The sequence below is a fragment of the Liolophura sinensis genome, chromosome 7, assembly GCF_032854445.1.
Source record: "Liolophura sinensis isolate JHLJ2023 chromosome 7, CUHK_Ljap_v2, whole genome shotgun sequence".
NCBI classification, from domain to species: Eukaryota; Metazoa; Mollusca; class Polyplacophora; order Chitonida; family Chitonidae; genus Liolophura; species Liolophura sinensis.
Genome location: NC_088301.1, coordinates 24069465 through 24094719, shown reverse-complemented (window position 1 = coordinate 24094719; position 25255 = coordinate 24069465). Strand labels below are relative to the sequence as shown.

The 25255-nt window shown below is 39.9% G+C and overlaps 1 protein-coding gene across 1 annotated transcript; it reads left to right on the top strand.

Moving 5' to 3' along the window:
- Positions 1-24802: 24802 nt before the first annotated feature.
- On the top strand, positions 24803-25255 carry LOC135470762 (profilin-1-like). The gene has a single exon (XM_064749802.1). The coding sequence runs from the start codon at positions 24803-24805 to the stop codon at positions 25253-25255; it is 453 nt and encodes a 150-aa protein (XP_064605872.1).

The window sequence follows — 25255 nt, the reverse complement described above, 5'->3', positions numbered from 1 at the left end:
ATACCGGTATCAGTACCAGCATGCATTATCCGTTTTTATTAAAATTTTGAGTGCAAAATATTGTGGAACCTCAGAACAAGTTGAAAAGCTGCCTGATACTGCATGAGTTCTTCATTTTTCATGATTCCTTGATCTTCACTGACCGAGAACTCTTGCGATTTGCCATGAGTATCAACCCCGGGTCATGCTGTGTTTCTTTCCGCGAAATATTCTTGATTACGCCATAAAACAATAACTGCTCCAAATGTATTTTAATGCAGTTTTATGTGTTACCATTTTACGTAATTTCGTGTAACCTCAGATCAAGAATGAAAACAATTTAGTTGGGCATGCAGAAGTTTTGAAAATTCCTTGATTCCTATTGGTCGTTGGTTTCCATACAATATAACTATCCCAACATTGTCCGATTTTGAATGCCCTTGAGCTTTTGCGTGCTTGGTCATTTTATGTAACCTCAGATGAAGTTCGACAACCAGATTGATCCATGCGTAATTTCAACATGATTATCGTGGGATATAAATTCTTTGATCTAGCTTATTATATTTTTGCATGAACCGCGCTTGCTGGCTCCTACTTCTGACGCTCCTATATTAAGTGAAATTTAATATTAAGATTATCCTATATCCGCCGTCCTATATTAAGTGAAAATTTTGGAGGACTTGCATTTTCATAGGCTCTCCTCTAACTATTGGAAAGATTTCTGATAAAATGACTACAACGCTGACGCACACAGTCCTTACCTTCAGTTAGGTTTTTGGGTTGTTAATAACGCGTGCGCGTTAAATCTGGAACTAATATAAGAGTTATATTAGTACCAGGTTAAATGTAGGCATATATTAGTGTGTATAATTTTAAAGTTTTGTAAGTCGGGTATCACTCAGTCCCATACATTTGACACGGGTGGAGGAATTACTTTTTCTGGTATGCAGCATTTCCATAGACAGGCCCCTCCCCCACTCCCCCAAACACTTTTGAAACATATTGGGGGTGACAAATTCACCATACTGATAGCAAATCCATAACATAAATACTTGGCAAAATACATTTGTAATGATTTGCCTGTCATAAAATGTGTTTTCCAAAGAGTTTGACATGCATGATCTGCCAGGCCTACATCGTATGCTTAATTAAGAGGGTTAAGATATAGTTATTAAAACCACATTGTCGTCTGGTGTTTTGGGACGTTGTAATGTGAATACATATTAAGGTAAAATAAGCAGACGACTTACCGACATATACGTGTACTAAGATCCAACATATATATATATAATATATATATATATATATATATAATATATATATATATATATATATATATATATATATATATATATATATATATATATATAATGTTGGATCTTAGTACACGTATATGTCGGTAAGTCGTCTGCTTTAACCTTATTTTACCTTAATATGTATTCACATTACACCGTATACACACACACACACACACACAAATATATATATATATATATATATATATATATATATATATATATATATATATATATATATATATATATATATATATATATATATATATATATATATATATACATGTAGAGTTTGCATGCACGTGACGTCGTAACGTTATGTAGTAGAACATTAGCTATAAAAGTGGGCAGATTTAGCCCTTATGCCCCAATATTGCTTCAGAAAAGTGTGGTATAATTCTACCACACGTGCTTATTCAAACACCCCAAGAAAGATTTAAAAATAATACGCCATGTATAGTCCACATACAGTGTTACAAGTGTATCTTAACGATATGTGTGTGTTTTTTTTGTTTTCTCTCTATATTCATAGTTGTCACGATATGTTTATATACGTAAAACCGGAGGGCCCTCAGTCTCATTTTTCATGCTAGACTGAAGAGTTTCATCTGTGATCAAGAATATATATAGTATTGGATTTCGGAATAAAAATTAATCCAGTTTGAAGTCATCCTGGTACTGGCACCATTTACAAGCTACAGTTACAAATGCAGCTTCTAAAACCGGGGACTTCTTTGTTATTCAGTATTATTGCGGCTTTTGCTATACCGGTACAAAAAAAATCTTCATGGGTGCGATTGTACTCATAAATATTGAGTCATCGTTGGTGTTGCATTATACATGTGTACTAGTAAGACAGAAACAGTTATATTAAGCTCCGGCCGTACGTGGAAAGGTCTGTCAGCAACCTGCGGATGGTCGTAGGATTTCCCCGGTTTCCACCCACCATAATGCTGGCTGCCGTCGTATAAGTGAAATATTCTTGAGTGCGGCGTAAAACACCAATCAAATAAATAAATAAAGTTATTTAAAGTCTGCATAATTTTGGACCAACATTCTATCGAAACTTTCATACTACTCCATAACAGGGATGAGGGGGGAGAATCTCTCATGAGGGTGGCTTAATTAAAGTCGAAATATTGAGACTGTCAAAATCAGTTTCTTCGGGGTTATACTTTGCTTATTTATTCCATTGCTATTTGAGCTTAAATGTAACAGGTTGACATGTGACAGCTACATGGACCTAGCTAAGATCAGAGACTTAAAAGGTTTTGTCAGCAAATAATGCAGAAGAACAGGTGTACAAGGTGGGAGCAGATGAACTTCAGTCATCCGAGACTGGATACCCATCATTGTTCTGTCGACATGCAAGAGTGACAATCCCCCCCCCCCCCTCCCCCGCCTCCTTCTCTCTTCCCCTCATGTATGGTTTAACCGTCTCACCACCCAGAGCGCTTCACCCTTGGTTGAATGGATATAAAGACCAGAAGACGGGGTTATAAAATATTCGAGTCTGCATTAAACAAGAGTGTACGTACGCGTAGATAGCCGGGTATTCGTGTAAACAGGACTGTGCTCACGAAGAGGTTGTACACGCTGAACGTAGTACTACAGGACATTGAAACTTATTTCTGAACCCTTCTTTAGGCTATTATCTGGCCGAATCAGATCAGCTGGTTGAAGGTAAACGCTTCAAGATCTCAAATTTAGACACAATTTTGTTTCTCATGCTTGCTTCATTCCAACAACTTGCACAAGTTGCACAGTTTCACTATTCAGCAATAGCGACTAACGTAAGGTCATAAACATAGGACCGAGAACTGAAGATGTCTGACTTGTATGCTGACAGCGTCCTGCAGATGATAAACCGCGGGAAAGTCACCGAGGGTGCCGTCTGCCAACTCGACGGAAGCATCCTCGCCGCATCACCCAAGAGCAAACTGTCTGAAAAGGAATTGAAAGGTCTCTTGTCGAGTTTCATAGGCCCTGTGTCATTGTTTAAGATATACATCGGAGGTGTTTTGTACAAGTGTCAAAGAGTCCTCCAGAACACTGTATTCGGTCGAGTGGAGAGCGACGGCAAAGTTTTCACCGCCATTTTGACATCTGAAGTTATGCTCATAGGATTCGCCAACGAGAAGGCGCCGGGATCATGTGTTCACGAATTGCAGCTGCTAGAAAAGGATTTGTTTTATGACAACCAAGTGCCTTTCCCTGACGAGCAGTTGATCCTACCGCCTCTGTCTTCACAAGACACCATCCAGTCAAATAGGAAAGTGCTAATCTAAGTCATGCAAAGAGGAAAATGTAACTCCATATGTAACAGTAATGGCAGCGATGCTCCTTAATTCATAGTTTCGAGCACCCGATTTCCTGGCATGGAGCAGGAGGTAATAAATAACATGGAACTAAATGGACGAAATGTTGATTTTTGTCGATTGCTAAAATTTAAAGTACTCCATTACATTGAAACTTATTTCTGAAGGCTAGACACATCCCGATTACTTGTCAAGAAAAAATTTCTTACTTAAAAAGCTATATTTTCATTTTTGTGCTAAAATCTTCTTCACTACCCATCTCTGCTGGGTTAAATTCGGTTTGTTTTCACCTCCCGTCCTCTTGTCACGTGACCAAAAAGTGAGCTGATCATTGGTCTGGAGCAGCTATGACATGACACGGGGCTGCATGACTTACTCGCATGTTGGAACAATGTTAATTGTTCTTCATAAGCTCTATATGCTTCTCCATGATCCAAGGTGGATAGCTTGAATGAGGCAATAGCTGTGCTTAAACAGCCCAAAATGACGGAGGCCCCGAAAGAAATGATCCTAGGAGTGGAGATTCTGAGCTTCCAGTCACTATTTACGAAAACCCTCAAATAAATCATTTCTGTAGCGGATTTTCTTGGTATACAAGTGACGCTAACTGTTATTCGAAGACTTCTGGCATGAATGTTATATAGTTTGGCCACATGATACTGTAACATGCCTAATAGGAAAGTGGTTTTGTGTCACCTGCAGATATTTGGTCCAACACGTATGAAGGATGGGTACATATGGATGCATTCTGCTCTTGTTTCTACCCCACTTTCAATGTGTTTACTGGTTTATTCACCTTTAAAAGTATGATACATGTACGTTGTAAATATATACATCTGCTTCTATTTTTCAAACCAGTCTTTTGTGATCTTTTCGAAGTCTTTTTGACCTGAAATTGGGTTATAATGAGGACCCTGACAAGATCATGCAGTCGGTCTCCAGTATGGTTTGTAGATTTAGAGTCACTGCCTTGTTTCAAATTTGTCGCTTCAGTGCAGCCTCCGCTAACAAAAGCGTTCGAGCAATGCACTGCATGATGCCTAGGCTATCAACCAGTATGGAAGTCATTACTAACCCCGGTACACTGGAACTACATCTGTCTTCAGCGTGCCTCTCACCAGAGGATTATTGGTTAATAAACCAGACGGCAAGGGAGGAAGTGGGGTGGGGGGGGGGGGGGTAAAATAGCAGACCCGCCACCTGAAGATAATGTGCCACCTGTTATCATGTCAGTGTTGACAATTGGACATGCTGGGGGTTCTGGAAAGGAGAAAATGCAATCGATACTGAATGTGTGAAAAGTTTGTTGAAGATATTTCACTTGACATTTGCCATGTGAATCGACCGATTGCACAATGGCTTCATTGTCTGGGGGAGCTGTTATTTCTCAGTACTTTTAGTGACTAATCCTTTTGTTTAGAGCCTGCTTTTAATAATGATCGAACGTCTAAGTGTACACTTCATATTTCTACAACACACGTTAATTGCCATGGCGGTGAAGGGAATGCTTGTCTATAGACGAACCTCATGAAATCGAGATCAGATCCTTAGCGCACGAATTAATGATGTCATGGGCTGTAACGACTGCAAAAGAACGGCCTCTGTGACTATACGTTATGGGACTTCAAGAAGAGTATCTGAGATGACTGCAATGTTCTAGTGTTTTGTACTTTCTGGCTTGTCTCTCTTTGAGAATCAACTCTCAGGCTACATTTGTCCCTTCAGGGTTCCATGGTTAGACACACTTAACATTTGGAAACAAGGTATTCTAAACCAAAACCAATGCGCATACTAACTGGTCGAAATTTTTACAGTGTAGAGTAAGACCCCTACGTCTTTCAACCCCAGGCTTCACCAGAACACGTGGAAATAAAGTCAAAGGGAGCAAATTATTTAGGAGACATTTCAGATTAGTTACTCACTGTTGAATTTATTGTGACATTATAGATCATCTCGCATCATTCCAAAACACTATTGTTCCATACGCAGTTTGGATTTTTCTCTATTACAAAATATAGGGGTTTATGTAGTTGCAATTACAATTCAAAACAATTTGTCACAATCACAAATCCATTAAGCCGGGGAAAAGATTCCAAGAACATTTTTTTAAAGCCATCTTTCAAATATACCACAACTGGTTAAACTGAGCGTTCACTGGAAGTGTAGAGTCTGTCACTTTTTAATGATCACAGAACGAAAGTGGATATATACAGTGTATGCTACATCCAGCTATGCCAGTGAAATTTGGGTCCCAGGTGTGATCAATAAGACTGAAAGTTTATATCCACAGTATAACATTCCTGGTCCAATAGCAAGTGAATAGTTTCATTCAGTGCTCGATCTCACGATTTTATTGTAACGGTTGAACGGCTATATGACATTAGAATTGCTCTGTTTCTTTTCATTGCTCAGCTCAGTGCACACACAGGCATATGCTTAGGATAGCTACAGATTTACCGAACCCTCTTTCAGGGGAGGCAACTGTGTAGGTATTAAAATAGAGCATTCGGTTATGGTTGCTACTGATAGTTTGGATGCAATATATATTTATTTGAATGATGTTTTACGCCGTACTCAGTAATATTTCTTTATATGACGGCGGCCAGCATTATGGAGGGGAGAGAAACCGGGCAGAGTCAGGGGGAAACCCACGACCACTCGCAGGTTGTTGCAGACATTTCCACGTACGGCCGGAGAGGAAGCTCACCGCGACCGCATTGGTGAGAGGCTCCTGGGTCACTGCGCTGCGTTGGAGTGCGACCCCCCTCGAATATAATGTATAAGATCACAATGATGTCCCAAGGATACTAGCCTCTTTTCTTAATGAACAACGACATTTTTGATTAGCTATATTGGAGAACAGCTCAAGTAGCCGTAGTTATATAGCATGGGGTGCTTTCATGACGCTAACAAATGAGAGTGTGACAGCAAATAAGCTATACATGCCTTGGAATAGGCTATAATATGGTATTTTCAGCTTTTGTACTGGCCTCACTACCAGCGGGTATTTTAACAAGGTTTCGAAAGTATTTCGTCATGTTTGTGAATAATTCATCATTTCCGTTTGTTTTGACAGGTAACATAAAATAAGCAGTGGACTAAAGTCAGCAAACAAGGCCGCACGTAACTTCAGGTGCAGGGGTTTTCAACGCTTTCGTTTAAAAACAGCACCGCAATGGGCTGGTGGAATACTGTAGTGGAGCGGTTGGAAAACAAAGAGAACATTTCGCAGGCTGGTGTGTTTGACCTTGAAGGAGACTGTCTTGCCAAGTCCGAAGACCTTCAACTCCACCCACGATGCGCTAAAGCCTTAATTACGGGATTCAACGACAGGACCGGAACGCTTTTCGGCATTCACGTGGGCCAAGTGCTGTTCACGTGCTACAGAGCGGGAGACAACGTGATAATCGGCAAATCCACCGACGCTTACGGCAACATGACGACGTTCGCCGCCATGCTGACGGAAGAGTACTTGATTTTCTCCATGATGAACGGGGCATCCAGCAGTATCAGTATGCGCCAAGGTTCCGTTATTAGCGTTATGAAAAATGCCATTTTTAACGCCAGCGAGCCTCAGGCGGCTGACCTTCAAATGCCCTTGGAGTGTCGAGTACAGGTGATGAGCGAAGAGTTTGCCCCTTATAGACCTTGGCATCCAGCCTTAATATGCGTAATTGATGACAGGGTCACAGGTTGCTTATATGTTTGTGCACCCCATGTGTCTACATCGATTCTACCTTTAACAATGCACAACATCGTCATTGATGGCGTATATAGTTGCATCCCATTTGCGTTAACTTGTACATAAGAAAAGAGGGTTGGTATATGAGTAAGCATTTTCTCAGAAATGCAGATATGGTCCAAAATATTTTAATAGTGCACATCTGATACACACACTCAAATACATATACATGTATATAGCTCTAAAAAAAATCTTGCAATTTTTATAACGTTTCTATATGAACAAACCCAAAGAACATTTCAAGTTGGTTTTCGCAAAATAGGTGTCACGTCTCAATGACCACGACTCCACAATGAACTCGGCGAAGCAACCAATGATGTAGCAGGCTATCTCCAGACGATATCTCCAACCAGCAAAGTCTTTCAGTACTACGTACTTGTACATATTAAAGTTTGATTCTCATTTAATTTTCACCGATTTGTAAATACGATGAATTACAAGATGAGAGGAAATACATGAATTTAGATTATTCTTTCTTTTTTTTAAGTGTCAGTTGCAATAATATTGAGGTACATTGTTATTTACAAATACTCATACACTACTTGCACTCTGGATGTTTCATCATTGATAATAACTATATAAGACTATGCATGATTAAATCAATAAAAATACATGGCGTGTTTGTCTTCTTTTCTTCAGGCACCTCTAAGCGACATTTAAGGTGAACCGGGTATAGAAAAAGATGCAGACTTCCACAGATGGCTGAGGAAGTGGGGTCGAATCCATTTGTCGACAATTTGTCTCTTTTTTTATTTTTTTTTTACTTTAAAGCAAGAAAAGGGAAAGGTACTATGAGGAAAGGTACTGACTCCCTGACCACAGCCCTCCAATATTCTGCACTTTTTAATCGCCGATAACAAGAAAAAAAGAAACTATATCATGTCATTTCTAAAAAATCAATGAGATCGCACGTACACTGGCTCGCCTGCTTTCCGGAGTTTTTCCGGTAAACATGGCTATATAGTGCGATTGTCTTCTCTAGGCTCTGTCCGGTTTCTTCTGAACTCTGTCCTGTGTCCTCCAAGTTGTATTGTTTCCGGTTTTCTCCGGGCACTCTCCGGTCTCCTCTGGGCTCTACATAGCTTTGGGCTCTACATGGCTTTGGGCTCTGTGTGATCTCTATAACTCTGGGCTCTACATGGTTTGGGGTCTGTGTGGTGTCTATAACTCTGGGCTCAAAACGGCTTTAGACTCTGTGTAGTCTCTATAGCTTTTTTTTCTCTCTACATGGCTTTGAGGTCTGCCTGCTCTCTGTACCTCTGGGATCTGTCCAGTTTCATCTGGCCTCTCTCTGGTTTTTTTTCTCCAAGTACAGAACTACGTCAGCGCCTCCAAACAAGTGAAATATTCTTAGTTATACGGCTTTAGATATCAATCAAAAGATGAAGTACGTACCCTGATATGGTAAATTTTTATTCAGTAAAATACTTATAACTTGGAAATAAAACCGCATCATCTGAATTTTACCATCTCTGCTTGATGTAATATCAAAAACTTGACAACTAAAAAGATTATGATTCTATTCGGAGCACTCAACCACTCATAAACCTGACTGTCGCGCCTCTCAGTATAAGTGGAATATCCTTGAGCGCTAACACAAATCCATTAAATAGACTTAAGTATGGTATTGTCTGTACAACTGCCGTCATTTTAAATGTGGTTTTATACCATGGTACCTTAAACACTTGTTTATTATTATTTTAATGGGCGGTAGTTTGAATTGAACCAGATTATTAGCTGTTATGTCATCGGAGTACTGGCAGATTTCCATTACACACCGCTTTGCCCGAGAATTGTAATTAGTCTAAACACTGCCAAAAATCTCGCTAATGAACATTGTTACTTGTTAATTAGACTTCACACAACAACCACACCTTTGGACGTTTTTTTTCTGTTTTTTTTTTTTTTTTTTGCGCGTGACAAACGTGTCTCTGTACCTTCTCTGTGTCAATTTTTTTCGTGTCCACGTGGTGTTTTTATTACATTACCAATGGGAAATCCATTGCATTGTTAGCTGTTGCTGTGGACCTGTTCTAATTTCATTTTTCTGCTGTCGGCAAATGTTCTGCTTGCAATTTTGTAGTTTGTCCAATTGTATAGTTATAAGGGGGATAATTCTATAGATATCTTTATACGGATGCACGGTCAAAGTCTCCATTTTTTTCTGCTTTTGCGTTCTGTTTATTTTTTTTTTGTTTTTTTTTTTTTGTTTTTTTTTTTTTTTTGTTTTTTTTGTTCGCTTTCGGTAAGACTTGACCCGAGATTAAACACGGGTCGGGTCATACCAAGGACTTTAAAAATGGTATACTTGTTGCTGCCTCGAGGAGGTTCGAGGAAGGAAACGGGACTGGTAGGTCCGGTGTCGGTATAATGTTACCCAGTGGGGTGTCATGTCGAGTGTTTTTGGCATGATGCTTCAGTGGCCGCAGCACTTTGGCGTACACACACCTGAAGATTCTTCATCGTCATATGACTGAAAAATTGTTAAGTGCGACATAAAACCCAAAGCATTCATTCATTCAGCATGATTCTTTCATTTGGTAATGTTTATAATATTTGTGATAAACTTGATAACGTAAAGGAAAATCGGTCATCCCCCCTCCCCCACTGACATGGCTGTGGTCAGATTTACGGGTGGAGAAAAATGGGCAATATCCAAAGAAAAGAAGTACAATGAGGAGATAAATGCACTTCATCATGTACCTAACAACCTCCCGACATAAACCTACAACGGGCCCATCGAGAACTCGATTTGAACCTTTGAACTGACTGTCTGTTTAGTCGGCTGCGGCGAGAACAACCCTTCCATCAACGGTGTCATGCGAAGCGAAGTCCAAACATTTCCCTCGGGTCCAGGTAGTTAAGACGCTTGCCTTTCAATCGTAAGAGCCAGAGGCACTTTAGGGTTCTTAGACAAGTAACTTGTTGATGAGTTTGCGACCTCATTTGTAACGTAGCAGCGAGAGAGTGGTATAACCTTCTGAGCCAGTCCCTGCATGACAGCGGCAATGTTGGTGATACACCAATTTATGAATGGTACCAACTTCAAACAAATACGTGATGCATCGCAATAACAAGCACATTTTATGAATAAACTCGAAAAAAAAACAAAAAAAAAACAAGTCTTCATTAAACTGTTTTATCCGCTGTGAAAAAAAAATCACAAAAACCTTCATATATGCCACATTTGAAGAAATATAGTAAGTTATGTAATATATAATTGCTGGTAATATCAAGGAACGGTACATAGGTACGAAATTGACCAGGACATACATGTATAAAAAACGACAAATACATTACCATATATACTGTTTGTGGCTTACCCTGCAAAAATGTATTTTAAAAATATCGTGGGCAACGTGTGGAAGTCTAAAAACAGTACAGCAAGATCTATATTGGGGAGATCTACAAAAAAAGATATAAATTTGCCTGAAGAGAAAAATATATGTTGTCATCCATAAACGTTCTCTTGCTATGACACGGGTCGGTGGTTACCATGCAGACCAGTAGCAATTAATGAGGGCGTTACATTACCATGGTCACACGTAAAAAGGATAACTGTTTCAGAGGGCTTTTGGCAATCTCTTTGTATTTTGCAGTCCACCTGAATGTCGCGAGGACATCACCCACCCTCCCCCCACCCCCACCCCCGCTGTCCTGTTCAAACTTTGGAACGCTGTTCTTGAACGCGGTTCTTGAACGCTGTTCTAATTATTATCTGTATCAATACTACACAAATTCATACATTCAAACCTCATTATTTGACCTCATTACAAGGTGATCGTGGAGGTCATATAGTGCGGTATGGACATCAGACTTTAATTCTTGTACCATGTACCACTCTGCAAAAGTGGACAAGGGGATAATATATGTAAAGTTATGTCTTTCATAGCTTAACAGAAACCAGTTGCACCAGCTGTATACTTTCCCAGTCATTTAAACAATCCAAGCGCCGTGCTTTTTTATTTTGATTTAAAAGCGTGTGTAAACTGTATATGTCCATTACCAGTACTGCATTTAAAAGTACTGCATACTTTGTTTCCTTTGTTAGTTCCGTACCTTCTTTTCCGCGCGTAACCAAATCCCTTTTTTTGTATTTTTTTTGTAACAAGCACTGGACATTTCCACGGTTTACAAGTGCTGTGTGCTTTCAACACTCGATGCTTATGCAACACTAAATGGTGCACTATTTACATCACTGCTGAAATCGTAAACCTGAATATAGCTGCCTTGCGACTGTCTTCAGCTCCTTTTGTTTAATATTCTGCGAATAGATTATAGCACAGCGAATATAAGCCATGTACACTGAAAAAAGAAATGTTGATTTTAACAAAACGTCTGTTGTATGAGTGATGCTAGAATGTATTCTCTTATTATAACATAATATCCTGTTAGTCTAACACAATCTTCGTGTTGCAATGAGAGACCATGTGTGCTATATTTAACTACAAAAATCTGCTACAATGACAGAATAATTTGCTGTTATATAGCAAAATATAATCTAGTATTACTCATACAACAGACTCTTTGTTAAATCTAAAATATTATTTTTTCAGAGTATCTCATGTACAACTATACATGCATTTACATGTTCAATAAATAAATACCATGTTGGGCTATAGCTGTGCTAACCGTACGTATAACAAAGCATGTTCACAGTTGCATTATTGTATTGTATGTTTTTATGGCATATGTCTTAACTCCACGTCTTCCGGGGCAGCCTGGGGTACTTCCTCTAAGTCAATCTTCTCAAACGAAGAATCCTCATCGTCCAAGTTTGATTCAAATGCCTCGGTGACCACATCCAGGTCTTCGTCTGGTCCATAAGGAGGCTGATGAGGCCCTCGGGGCAACTTCCGGGCAGAATTCACGTGACAGTCAGCTGGAGATTTCTCGTCCGAAAACATCACTTTTGGTTTGGCCTGTTGCGGTTTAGCTACTGTGGATTGTAACATAGTCTCATGGGCGACTACAATCGATTCTTCTTCCCCTGGCGGCGTTTGTTCGTCTTCTTCCCACGCCTCTTGCTCCGATTCGGGTACACGGTACAACTCTCGCTCCACGTTTTTCACGTCCGTCAGACAGCAGTCTCCTGAGCTTCCTCTGTTGTTAAAACCTATTATCACAACGTCTTCACCTTTATAGGCCACTAATTCTTCGTTGTCTGATCTGCCGACTAAAAGTCCATCGTCCACCCTGAGGCACTTGTACACGATGTCCCCAACGACTACCCCAGCTAGGGGGTGCAAGGAATCGGCCATGCAACGCAGCACGGCCAAGTAATGCGGCTTAGAAAACTCCACCTGGTCGGGCATCGAAAACAACTTCTGGCCATCCTTGCTGAATATGATCGTCTTGGTTAACGTAGCGTATTCGTGCAGAAAATCCTCCACGTTCTCGTAATACAGCGTCATGATTCAGTACACTTACTCCTTTGTAGAGAAATACACACAGACTTAAAAGTTGAACCGTGTATCATCACAATTAGCTTTGTGATCACGTATTTGCTGAGCTTGTAAATGTCATATTATCACTGTATACGCCGAGTTTTATCTCCGCTGATGGCACTGTGCGTTACTTAGGCTTACGTACACAGTGTTAAGCAGAATTACGCCTCGGTCCACAGTCTAACTAACTAACGTATACAGAGGAAGACTCTCGCATTCGTACCCTTCACTAAAACGCTCTGCACTGAACATACCCAGCTGACTTTCGTAGGTTCGACAGTTAGTGCGCGTTACACTGTGCCTATCTCCTCCTTCTGACCTACATGAACATCTACACTGAGCTACACGTACAGTACACCCCATTCCAGACATGTCACGCCTAATATCTGATTTCGGCATACGTACAATTTAAGCATATCCATTAAACGTTGAAGGTTTGCATAATCTCAACATATACGTGTACATATTTTTTTACATGAATGCGTCTTGTTCTGAATACATAGCCCCAACAAAACGTTTCTTCGGTTACATATACTGGCCGACAGACATATGATTTTACCTCTTATAAGCATATATAGGCCTACATATATCAGTGCCTACTGGAACTGATAAGCATATATATACAGAAAGTCTCTTCCATATATTTGTATAAATAGATATGGATAATGGAGTTTCGAGAGACATTTTTTCGACTCCTAGAAAAAGTTACCCGTTCAGTCAGTACCAAAGACGTAACTGTGTGAATAATTATATAGACCATACTGTGCACATGCGACCAAGGGGCTAAATGTGTACTTCACTCGGTAGGCCTAACAATTTCAAATCCTACTGCTGTCCGTTTGTATTCAGGTTTGAGGGAGGGACTGGTTGTGTTAGTGTATAAAACACAAAACGAAATGAACGAATTAATACCATGCATATATCAAAATTCAAATAGCATGTACACCCAGAGATTGTGACTTGCAACTTTCATACCGTAATAAATGCTACTACATGTAAATCCCCTATAAGTAGAAATAAATACATAGTTTTAGCATGGCTGTTAACGGTGGACTTGATCAAATTGTTCTAAGCCACTTACCTTTCCCTTGCATCATTTCTGACATGAAACTTACAGCTTAACATAAACAGTCAAGGGTCAATTAAGGCCCACTTTGTTAAAACTTAACACTTTTTTAATTTTTCGTCACTTTTCTTGAAAATCAGATAATTTTGTTCTGTTTTAATGTAAAATCAAGTTATGAGATATGAGATGTAATGATTTTTGTTGAAGTAAATTTAGAGTAGCTCCATGCTTGTAATCATGTTATATATGATCAAACTACAACTGATTTATTTATTTACATATTTATATATTTATTTATTTATTTGGTATTTTACGCCGTACTCAAGAATATTTCACTGATACGACAGCGGCTAGCATTATGGTGGGAGAAAACCGGGTAGAACCCGGGGGAAACGCACGACCATGTTGAAACATTGTTGGCAGAGCTTCCTATGTAGGTCTGCATGAGCTGGACTTGAACCCACGACGGCCGCATTAGTGGAAGTCTCCTGGATCATTATGCGGGGCTGGCACGCTATACTGACTGATCGATAGGGACAAATCCAGAGTGTCACGATATACTTTGCGTATGCCCTTATCATAATATTTCGTAGCCTTATCAGGTCTTGTATAAGAGTTGACGGAAAGGAGAAAAACTGATGTAACTTAGCAGTCGTACATGTTTAAAAAATGAAACTCTCATTTATTTACTAGCTTGATGAAACGACCGAGGCGCCGTGATCCAATGGCAGTATTATGTGACAGTGGTTTTCCTCAATCTAGCTTTCAGCTGAACATGTAGCCTTCGATGTACAGCTGCTCATCATCTTACCAGGCAGGCTGTTCTATACCGACGCCCACAGGAATATCCTAGGTCTCGGACTTATGTTGAAGACACGTGTTAGATACTTCCTGGGCCTCAACACAACTTAAAAAAAAGCAACACTAGATCAGATGTAGGCCTTTATATGCATGGGGAAAATATTCCACAGGAAGTTTAAAAAGAATAACTTTTTATTTCTGTGATGTTGCACAAACTAGATATCGAAGTTCATGAAAACACAATCACACACACTGACACCATCGAAACGATGCCATTTTAGCAGTTTTTACCAGCTAGGCGCAAGAGTTATTTCTATAGGTGACACATATGAATTTGGTGCAGGTGGGTCCTGGATTTGCCTCCAAACTGAAGAGTGAAGGAGCACTGATTGGGTAATACTGCCACACAGACATTTTAGGTTGTTGACGCACTATACATTTCATCCGCACGGTTACTTTCCACCAAGTTATATAAACATGAAAACTTTTTGCCTTGTGTTATTACCCAATCCTTTTAGATCATCAAGGTAACAAAACAGAAACTGGGTGCAACTTTTTGACAACTGTGAATCAGATGGCAGCACGTAAGTTATAGGCCTATACCACTTATTCAAAAAATGTGAAAACTACTTCACGAGCAGTTTCTCTATATCTCTGCTAAATGCCATATTAGGATGCAAACTCCTTTAACTTGATGAAGTTAATTTTAGTTCAGTTAGTTTCATCCACCCAAGGATAAGCTTGGCCGCCATGATATAGATTTGACAGGCCTTGGGTAGGGCGTTAACCTAAAGCGAAGTAAATAAAGAAACATACATGTTTGATAACTGACATTCCTGCCTCTGATGCATCATATTTAAATGACGTTTATATACTTATCATTCAAACAAACTAACTCTGCATGCCTGGATGAATTGTTCTGTGGATGACAAATGTGAGTTCGTGCCTGGTGTACAATTAGGTTATAACAGGTAAGTAGAGTGATTATCCAAGGGGAACCACTCCGTCAGGTAAATGCATGCAATGTTTACAAAGAACGCTTCCTTTATACGCAAATACTGTATAGTAGTGTTAAAAAATCAAAATTCTGGATTCAAAAACATTGTTCATACGAAAGGAATGAAAGTTCTTCTTTCTGTAACAAAATACCTTATTACGGTAATAGGTTTAATTTTTTGTGCACCTTTCTTTTAATACTCCTATGCTTTGTAATAAGAACTATTACATGTAATGATATAGAAGTACAGAAGTACCGGTAAGTTGTTATTAGGTAAATATTCACAGCTCATACACGCTTCAAGTGAGATTACTAGATCACTTCCTGGCCATGCCAAGATTTTATGACTCTTTTCTCATAGGTTTGTTGCTTGGTACTCAGCCCTGATAGGTTACGGCAAGGAAACAGGACTGGTTGGCCCGGTGTCGGGATGTATATAAGGTAACAGGGCGGGGTGTCATGTCTGGTGTCTTCGGCATAATATTTCAGTGACGACAGCATTTTGGCTGCATAGAATCGCCCTGCTACAAGAAGACACATCAGCAACTTTGATTATACTTCATCGATATATACCGATATCCCTGTCACGTGCTGACAATGTGAACACAAAGACAGAGAGATTCTGAGTTTTTGTTTTTAGTTATATTTTTATGTATTTATTATCATCACGTTTTAATAGTGTATATACAGAGAGTAAAATCATTATCAGTTCAGTGTATATACACTACAAAATATAATCTGTTTATTTTAACAGAGAGTGTGCTGGCTGAGTGATGCTAGAATGAATCCTGTTAAGAAAACATAATACTGTGTTACATTCAAAAGAATATTCTGTTAGCCTAATAGAATCTTTAGGTGGAATTAATAGAATATGTGTGTTATATCTAATAGAATGTTCTGCTGAAATAGCAGAATACATTCTAGCATCACTCGGGCAACAGACTTTCTGTTAAATTTAACGTATTTTTTTTTTGAGAGTAATGAAAATTGTTCAGAAAGTTCATGCAAGAGAGGTCGTTCCTGATGGAAACACCTGAATCTGGAACATTGAGAACACTGTGAACGTTGGTAAATGTTACACCTGTGGCCTGAGCACATTCGTTATAGATTAGGATCTTATATACACTGGTGTCGGTAACATTGAGAACATTGAGAGTGTTTATACGTTAAACACATTTGGTACAGCTTTACGGCCCAAAAAGACTGAGTGCATCTGGCACATTTAGTACATACCGAGTGCATTTTGTTGGTACCGCTGCAAAATGAGTATCAACATACTCGCATTCATTACATATGCAATTCCTGCAGTGTAGTCCTTCATAACAGCATCATTCTGATTTCTAATAATTAACGATTTCTCTTAACAATAATATATTATGAGCAAACAAATCCTAAACTGGCGAATGACTTTGAATTTCTTTTTTGGCTGAGTGAATGTTTTCTTTTGGCAGTGCTCAGATATATACATAATTTACAATGAGTATCTGCGGTGTAAGATGTACTGGTGGCGGTGGCGTGGCCTCCTCCCACCGCCGATCTTTTTTTGTCATACGAGAACCATCTACCGTTTATAATCCCCAATACCGGGTATGAGAATGAGAGAGGAGGTAGGTAAAAATTCCCTGTCCATAGCCTAGATTGAACCCATATCCCGCTCCCTCTCCACACAAGATGATGCTGAGCCCTTCTGCGGTGAACTGGGAGAAAAGTGGCATCCAATTTGTCGACGACACCCATTCATGCCTTGCAGGATGACAACACAACTTGTCCAGCAATTCCAACATTTTTGCTCGTATATATAATAACTGTATATAATATGTATTTAATATATTTAATATGTGTCTCAACCCACACGTTAAAGAGATGTTTTACCTATAAACACGGCTGGATATCCTGATCTTTTCGGACTTTAGGGAAGGGCTGTAATTCCTCTCGCGTTGAGAATTCTTTTTCCAACAATTCCACTTCCTCTATGCAAGAACCCGGATGATTGATATCGGAGTAACCAATCAGAATCCTAGAATCGCTGAAACACAAATGAGCAATAAAAAGGCTCCTTTCCCTCCGACCAATCAAAGTCCTGGAACTCGCGCGCACGCACGTGTAATGTACGCGCTGAATCTCCAGTGAAAACAACTGACTCTTAGAATCCTTCATAGCATTCTTTAAAGTCATCAAATCTCCATCAAGGAGGTATCCAAACCCAGGCGTTGAAGCAAGCACAGATCCTTTTCCTTCGAAAATGGCACATTTGTAAATCTTCCCACGAGAACGCAGTTTTTCTATTATCTCTGACCATATGGATGGAAGAGAACTGTCTTCGTAACTGAATCTCTTGTTTCGTTGATCCGCCATGGCCAATGTTCGGAACAAGAAATGTAACAAGAGTGTAAGCAGTGTTCAGAACACTCAGCAAGCGATCAAAAGAGCAATGTTTAACACATGAAACGTTTGCAGAACAACCAGTGAGCGCGGATAACAAGCAATGTTCTGAACAAAACAACGCCACTTTTGTTCATGAGAGGCAATTTTTGGAACACATTGCCTTGCAGTACAGAAATATCAGTTTAGCATGTTACGAGAGTCCACCATAGCCTATTTTCAAATGTAACAATGTTCAGTATAAACACTGCTCAAAATAACCAATCAGATGAGCCCATTGATCCGTCCGCTGACATAAATTTAGCGCGGTTCAGTAAAGCACAGTAAAACATTAACCACGTGTTGGCGCTATAGTGCAGAACGGAGCTTAGTAAAGGTCGCCGAGGAATGGTAAACATACAAGGGTGTTGTACTTGAGATGCTCATAGAGTGGTATACTCCATCCTGACATCTGCTTTCCAAAGACAAAACACATTTATATATTAGCCCATATGTACAGCAAAACTGTATTAGAACACGCCCTGGTTTCGGATCGTCTAACCGTTCCTTTCAACCAACACGTGGTCTGTATTCGGCCTTTCTCTGCCATCCCAGCAGTGTTTGTCAACCATACAGCCTAGGGCGTTACAACATGGAGCGCATGATTATATGATATGATATGTGGACATTTATTAATCTGTGACTGTCTGTAATTACCAAAGCACAACTTATAAGCCTCCACACAATGCATTAAACGCGAGTCGTAGACAGATGTTTGGGAATCAGCGATACCGTTGCATAGTACATGCATCCAGAATGATCGGCAATAAACAGATCGTTTATCTTATTGTTATTTTAACAACACAAGTCAAACTAACCGTACGTAACTAACCTAAGTCTTCTGATCACTGGTATCTCCTTAAGCGGTGAATAGGCGCATTTACATGCACAACCTGGCCCCTTTCAAAGTCCAAGTACAACAATTTACTTCACATGACGCCGAGCTTTGTTTATCCTATAGAAGAAGCTTGGTGTATTAAGTCAGTACTATGGAACTATATGACGATACTTGGTGTTTCCAGTCGTTATCTCTGTACAGACAATATACCCATTTGGTGTATATCCGGTGTGAATCATGGCTTCTAGTTTCTGCCAGTCGTCCATCTATCACATATTTCCGATCTGCACCATCAAGCTTTTAGGGGATATACACCAGTATAGTGTGTTTCCAGACTGCACATGATATTTTCAACTGCATAAACGGTACTCGATGTTTCTAGTGTCGAGTCAGTGTTAACCATCCAAAAGACTTCACTTGATGCATCAAGGCAAAATTAATCATCAACCCGTTGTACAAGGCATTCTTTTTCCCCGTCTGCGTTAGCCATCCGTATGTAGATGACGCTGCGTTGTGATCTACCAGTCGTAATCATGGTAAATAGCTATATGATTAATTTGCGTTAACAAACTAGATATATAATGTACGTGATTCGTCCATCTCAGCAGGATCTAGATGGTATAGCTCTTGCTTTGTCATGAGTGATAAGAACACCTCTTTATATGTAGGCTATACAGTTCACAGTACGCACCTTGACAAGACGCTCTACTGCAACAGGAAATACTAGAGGCTCGTCTACCAATAGATGGCGAAACAGAATCAACCTATTCAGAGGCCATTGCTGACTGGATAAAACCGCAACCTCTTAATTCAGACCAGTTAAACAGTTTACCGCTGGTAGTCTTGTTTTGTAAGTGGTCGGTTGGAGTGACCTGCACACGTATATATGACCCAAGCCCGAGTGCATGTACACGACTCTACGCTGTGTAATAATACGGCATGATGAAGTGTGTGTTTTCTTGTCACGTAGCGAAGAACAGAAATAAACGCCGCTAAACTCCGACGACTTGAGACTCTTTCTCAAGGGATCCTTTGTCGCACGCTTGAATCGTTTTTCACAGCCTCGGATAAGACGGCATGTTGATTGTAATTAACATCGGGAAGTCTAATATGGGTATTGAGGATGCTATGATGTTCGCTGTTTGCTTTACGTATATAAATATACAGATCATTATATATAGGATAAGAGGAGAAGCCTATTATACAAGTGATAATTGTATACCGGAAGGAAGTACTGTAGAAAGTTAACTCAGATACTTAAACTACGCGCAACTATCACCATACATACACTCAAAACATTAATCTGTTAATTTTATCAGAAAGTCTGTTGTCTGAGCGATGCTAGAATGTATTCTGTTATTATAACATAATATTCTGTCATATTCAAGATAATGTCCTATTATTCTAATAGAATCTTCATTTATTTATTTATTTATTTATTTATTTTACAGGTGTTTTATGCGTTAATCAAGAATATTTCACTTAGACGACGGCGGCCAGCATTATGGTGGAAGGAAACCGGGCAGAGCCCAGGGGAAATCCACAACCATCCGCAGGTTACATGCAGGCCTTCCCACGTACGACCGGAGAGGAAGGCAGGATGAGCTGGACTTGAACTTACAGCGACCGCATTGGTGGAAGGCTCCAAATAGAATTTTTACGTTGACTAATAGAATATATCTGTTATAACTTAACAGAACAATCTGCTATAATAGCAGAATACATTTTAACACCACTAAGACAACAGACTTCCTGTTCAAATAAACAGATTAATTTTTTGAGTGTACATGGGATAATACACACAGTACAGAATATTATCTTGTGTTGTAACGGTCGTAATAAACAGCTTTCACTTTCTGGAATGGTTGTCATCAAGTTTGTAAACATACCTGTCTAGGAAACATTTGCTAACCGACTCTAACATTCAACTGACGATCGAGTCCAACAACACCTGCTGGGGCATGCCACTGTGTGTTCGGGAGGCCTAGGAATAGCACAATCGTGTTCATCGCTGAAACAATCTGAAGACCAGTCTAAATGACTCAGGAAGCGTCATAATTATATACGCTACAGGTTCCGTAAATGCGGCCAGATCTAGACCATAGTCAATCATTAACTGGAACACGATACATCCGGAAATCCGGAAATCTTTGCTATATACAAATGTACTTATTTTACCTTAAAACCAAAAGGTTGTATTTTTCTATATACACATGTTTACCCTATCTATATGTGTCCGAAGCAGTCTCCGGACGTTGACCGCTTCCTCTGTGCTCAGCATATTTCTCTTGTAGTGTCAAAGGTCAGCGCAGTGTGTCTGACAGACCCATCGCATTCTATGCCACCGTCGTATAAGTGAAATATTCTTGAGTGTGCCGTAATACACCAATGAAATAAATAAAATATACTTTACATATTTGATTAAATGTATAATTTTAAAGATGTTGATATGCATATGGCCATGACAAACATTAATATGCATATGTTCTTTTATTGGCTGTACTCGTATTCTGTTTAGTAATTACCACTCGGGTTGTCCTAGACATACACAATGACGTAGAAACTGGCCGGGGAGGAGATGGAGGAGGGTTGACTTCGATTTGGAGGCCCAAATATGCCCTTTACCCTCTCCCCAACTTTTTACTTGCAGGGCGAATTCCACACTGCTGGAAATACAACATATATTGTACCGCCATGCACAACGTTAGTTTAGACGTTAGTTTATACAGCCTACCAAACATATCACAAGTTATATATAGCTACACCTGACTCATTCTTATTTACACATAACTGTATATGACTGACTATAAATAGATAATGATGGCTATTCGGTTTAGAGCTAGATTTTCTTCAACGTTTTGAAAGTCGTTGAGAATTACTTATTTTAGTATCCCCTATTTCCATATTTCCATTTCTATCATGGTGGTTCTGTTTAGGCTGGCTATATTATGGAGGTTATCACGTTCACAATTCCAACCACGTATTTCAGCGGTAAACAATTCCTAGACTTCAAAACCGTCACGGTATTTTTTATACATAAGCGATAGGCAACATACTTAAACATGATGTTAAAGAGGCTATACCGGAGATTTGGGACAACAATACAAATACTCTGATTAAATCAAATTTTCTGTATTTACCAAGAGTGGCTCAGATTGTTACCCTTGACAAAACATATCCTACTCGTCCCTGGACCATTTAATATAGTGTTAAATTCATTCCAAAGTTTGTAAAAAGCTATAATGCGACATGCTTTATACATTTTAGAACACGTACACAGACGAAGCTGATAATTTGTGAAAGGTAATTATTTGGGCTAATTTAAAATAACAGCAAAAATTCGATTGGATTTGCGCTGATCCATCTCTTCTCGAAAAATCTCCGGTATATAGCCTATTTACAAACGAGATTGACTCAGTGCAAGTTAGGCCTTTCGCGTTTACATTTGAACTGGCGACACTGGGGTAAAGAGTTTCAATAGAGGCACACATATATGTATAGATAAATGGTTTTCTGACGTAAACCGCGGCTTGAACTACACATATTTGATCATGCAGCCAAGAAGGCCGATGTAAATGTAATATTATAGGCATGCGCAAAGGCGGTGGATCAATTCTATAGGCAGCGTCCTGCAGGTATATACACGCAGGTGTCAATGAAAGTGACTTGTTTACTGGAACACACCTGTATAATTGTTTGTGTCTTTGCTTAGAGTGCAGTTTGCTATATCATGTTTGCCGCATCATCGTTACTGACACTTAGTATATCAGATCTGTCAGAATATACCAATGTATTTATAATTTCTTCGTCATTGCAGAGAATTTGAAGATTCCTACGCTCTCACTGTACGTAGGGACCGTGTTTATAGCTGGAAAGAGCATCGCAGCAACTAGCTAGATTACAATAATCGTATATTGTCTTCCACCAATATGGGTGCAAGGCTGTACGTCATAGCCGGTGAGAAAGTAGGTTATAGATACTTGCCTGTCAAAGGTCGACAATTTATCCCGGGCAACTTTTTCCACTTATAGAAAATGACCACCATTGTGTAAGTGAAAAATAAATGAGTTTGGTATTAAACAACAGTCATAAGAGAATGTCCTCTTCGAGACACCATGCTTGCATCTATATTCATCGTTTTCTCACAATAAATTAAAACAGATTGTGTCAAAACACGTAGAAAGGCTGAAATTGCAGGGTATGGAGGACCATGAGCTACCTATAACTGGCATCGTTGTAAGTTATTGTGATTTAATCATGAATCAAGAAGTGTCTCCTGTGGGGTAGGTGTATGTCTGAGCATCCAGAGAAAAGCAGTGTGGAAAATTCGAAATATTGCGAACCGGTATGCGTATTAGCCAATGATGACGTCGTGAACGTGCATGGCACTTTTATTCCTTATCATTGTCAGACATAATCATCACGCATGTACTTTTTCACTTTATTACACCTTTTTGTCTGTGTTGGTGTTCCCATTATTATACCTGTCTGTATATTGAAAGCGCCCCGCCGCACCTAAAGCGCACCCCTCCCATAATCCCCCACGCACCTTCGAAAAGCTCTTCACTATTAACGTTCTCACCGTTTCAAGTCTGCAACCCGTTTCGAAGGTAAACACAAGTCACTGTGAGTGTTTGTGGCTACTCCAGTGACTATGACACGACTGTTAATAGAGTGTGAATGGTTCTGTTCATGTTTAATACATACAGTCTTTGTCTGCCCATGTCTGACTGAGTTACCTTTGACACACACATAGCACAACACCACACTGCACATCGTACACATGCGGCACACACAAACCCGATCATTTTTCTTACTATCCGGTTTACCGTTACATGTCCATGCCGGAGACCCGACACTGTAGAACTCCTTGGAGAGAAATGGCTCTGGATATTTCATAACATCATCGACTGACGGGGATTCGTATCGACAAATGATCATGCTCCAGACAAGCTTTCACCGCAAACCTATCCGCATGAATGTACAGGATTTGGTTGTTAGGTGAATGAAGTATACCATAAACCTGTCCAAAAAGTATTTTACCACTGTCGGACTTGTTGCCGTACAGTCCAGTACATTATCAAGAAACGCCAACCAGTTAAGGTAACTTCAGGTGATATTTATTCAGCGTCCGGGAGACATTATCTTTGAATTTATCACCTTTCACCTCCGTGAGTGCTTGCATTAAGTGTTTGCCCCTGCATTCCAGGTAAGCGACGACACAGAATAGCAAATTACTCCATTTAGACTGTTACAAATTACAAAGTTTGGTGTATAGCCTACATAGATCAATCTAACGTGTATCGCTGGCGGGCTGTACTATGAAAGAGAGGGCACCGTATATAGCCTCTGCATTCATTTAGCTTCAAAGGGAGTGTGACAGAAGAACTGTATTTGTTTGAATCATTGTGTCCTCACGACGAATGAAGACACAATTCCAGGGGGAGAAGAAAATAGTTGCAGTAACGGTGAGTAACCCATACACCACAACTGAGTTAGAGCGCACAAAACCTAGTTGCCAGAGGATCCAACTTCGGCTGGAACGTTTCTGCAATGAGATCTTTTCTTTCAATAGCATATAGCTACATTCGTCATATGTGTTCATTGTGGCAGGCCAAACGGTCATTAAAAACTAACTGTCACTGACTGGAAACTAAGTCTTGAACACCAATTTCGAGGAAGAATCGACAGGTTATGGTGAAACTTTGACCTGAAACACAAAGCAACAAGTTACGGTGGCATTGAAACCCTGAAACACCAAGCAAACCGTAAACGGCAGTTCGTCGCAGTAAACTTCCACTACGAAAGGGGCTTCCGAATTCTGAGTTGGAAACTTACATGACTTACAGATCAAGCTTGATATTGTGATCGCGCCTACAGAGGGCCTGTGCCATGACAATGTCTCATAAACATTGCTACGAGCAGACCAAAGCGTCCCATGTGAACAGCCGTCGGTTGGAAAAGCCGGCGGAATGGAGTGAGTACATCTACAAAGTGCTGCTCAACAGCGGCTTCGTTACCATGGCAGCCATTCATGGAATCGCCGACGGACGAGAGTGGGCGGCCAGTTCTGGTTTTTCCGTAACGCCGGAAGAGGCCAAGTACATTATCAATGGTTTCACGGAGCCTCGCGAACTCCGCCGATACGGGATACTATTGGGCGGGATTGTATACACGTGTACGACGGTGCGTCCTAAATATATTCTAGGCCGCAGGGGTAGTTCGGGCTGTGTTATTTATATGTGTAAACAAAGTATTATCATAGCTGTGTACGGAGGTGATGTGTTGCCTGGTGGATGTCTGAACATTGTCCTGAAGCTAGGCGATTACCTCGAAGACAATGGTCTTTGA